Genomic DNA, 2,133 nt, shown 5'->3' with positions numbered 1-2,133 from the left:
AGGCATTTGATGACGTGAGGAGGAGCAATAATGAGACCATAGCAGGACTAAACAAAGTCGTAGATCTAAATCCTGCTGTTTTCTTTGTTTAGATGGAAAGACTCGGACTAAAGACAAGTACCGGGTGGTCTACACCGACCACCAGCGGCTGGAGCTGGAGAAGGAGTTTCACTACAGCAAGTACATCACTATCCGGAGGAAGGCGGAGCTGGCCACGGCGCTCAGTCTCTCAGAGAGACAGGTAAGCTGTGGGTCTGATCTGACCTGGTTCTTCTATTTGTGGGAAACCGTTGAAGCGGACTGATGTCGCCTCTTCTAGGCAGATATGTTTTTGAATGTCTAAATTTAATTTGCTGTTTATCAAAATCAGGCTTAGCTGGTTCTGGCCCATCAAAGCCCAGTGGACCAAATGTTTGATGTCCCAGTTCTGATGTGAATCTAACTTTTTTCAGGTGAAGATCTGGTTCCAGAACCGACGAGCGAAGGAGAGAAAGATCAACAAGAAGAAGCTCCAGCAGCCCGCCTCCTCCACCACCACGCCCACACCTCCCACCGGCGGCGGAGGAAACGGAGGAGGAAGTGGACTCCATGGGAGCAGCAGCAACGTTGCCATGGTTACAAGTAGCAGCAATGGGCTGGTTTCTCCATCTTCTCTGACACTAAACATCAAGGAGGAGTACTGAGGAGACAAAGACGAATTTTCACGGGGCGTTGATGTGGGCGGCTTGGACTCAAGAGTTGACCCAACAAACTGAAACCCTTCAGCGCCTCAATCTCTGCTCCTCTTTATTAGGTCTGACGCTTTAGCTCAAGAAAGGTTGGAAGTTGTGGATGGGTAAAACCTCAACGAGGTGTCTGTCCAACAGTTCCAGACGGTCTCTGCTGGTCCTTCCTGAAGTCATGATGGGAGAAAATCTGCCCATTTGATCCAAACAGCTGGAGGGTGAAGCACGCTGATGATCCTAAGCTCAGTCCATTACCTTTAACAAAAGGTTCCGGACATTTGGACCACACTGCCCCATCGAGCTTCATGAAGGGCAGCTGAGTTCAGGTTAAACCCAGAGCTTAGTTCCTCTGTGGTCCACTTAGTTCAGTCATACAGGCAGATCCTTCACAGAACATGTACCCTCAATCAGTCACCACAGATTGTTGATCTGGACCTGTCAGTTTAATCAGTGACTAGGACCTGTCACTGGACCCGTCACCTGGACTCCTCAGTGGACTTGTCACCTGGATCTGTGAGTGGATCCATGACTAGGACCCTTCACCTCTACAAGTCACTTGACCCATCTGGAATCGTCAGTGGATCTGTGACTAGGACCCATCACCTGGACTAATCACCTGAACTGTCAAAACCTGCCACTGGACCCAGTGACCTGTGGACACCTCTTCGCCTTTCTACCCGCAGATGCTAAACCTTTGAACCAGAATCAGAAAATTCAGAAGAAGACCCTAGAAAGGACAAACCATTTTATAATATTTAGACTTTGAAACTTTTAAAAACTTATTTTTCTCTATAAAAAAAAAAAAAAACTAACCTTGTGAAATATTAATGGTTTTAAGATTAAGAATGTAACTTTTTTGGATGGTTTTACTAAAGCAAAAAAGAAGATTTTGTGTTTTCTAATCTTCTTGTTTCTTAATTTATACATTTGGTGTAATATAATTATATATAACTCAAATAAGTTTTTGCATATGTTTTTAACTTCTCATGTTTTTATATGGAATTTTTAAAATATATTTATCGAGATGTTGGCTCCTCAGGAACGTTCTCACTTTATTAAAGACGTCTCAGAAATACTTAAATCAACTCTAAAAACGTAGCCGTTCCTGGTTTTACAGTTTAGAGTGTTTGTCCTAATTAACTAAGATCTGCAGAGAATATAAGACAATCACCCACGTTAGATTTTGTCTTTAGATCAATACAATGGTTGTGTTCGGTTTTTAAAAGGCATAAAAGGTCCAAATTCAGTTAATTTCGTGAAAACCATAAAATATTAAAACACTGGGGGCGTTACAAACAGATTTAGACCAGTAACAAATGCAGGCATTTAAATGGGAGTAATGGGTGGGGGGGCCTTTTGATGTTATAATGGGTCCAGCTGAGAAACTTAGTGTCCAATTCGGATGAAA

At 43.2% G+C, this 2,133-nt stretch overlaps 1 protein-coding gene across 1 annotated transcript in view; it reads left to right on the top strand.

Annotated features, from left to right (window-relative positions):
• cdx1b (caudal type homeobox 1 b) overlaps window positions 1-1,819 on the top strand; it is an 8,547-nt gene extending 6,728 nt beyond the window's left edge. Inside the window, exons 2-3 of the mRNA XM_038300670.1 lie at window positions 93-241; window positions 453-1,819. Coding sequence (XP_038156598.1) covers window positions 93-241; window positions 453-683 — 380 coding nt within the window. The 3' untranslated portion in view covers window positions 684-1,819. The remainder of the gene's footprint in view (window positions 1-92; window positions 242-452) is intronic.
• Window positions 1,820-2,133: the final 314 nt, after the last annotated feature.

Source organism: Cyprinodon tularosa, unplaced genomic scaffold (genome assembly GCF_016077235.1).
Source record: "Cyprinodon tularosa strain WSP-4 unplaced genomic scaffold, ASM1607723v1 ctg453, whole genome shotgun sequence".
NCBI lineage: Eukaryota > Metazoa > Chordata > Actinopteri > Cyprinodontiformes > Cyprinodontidae > Cyprinodon > Cyprinodon tularosa.
Note: the sequence above shows the minus strand (reverse complement) of the source record. Positions and strands in the feature narration are given on the sequence as shown.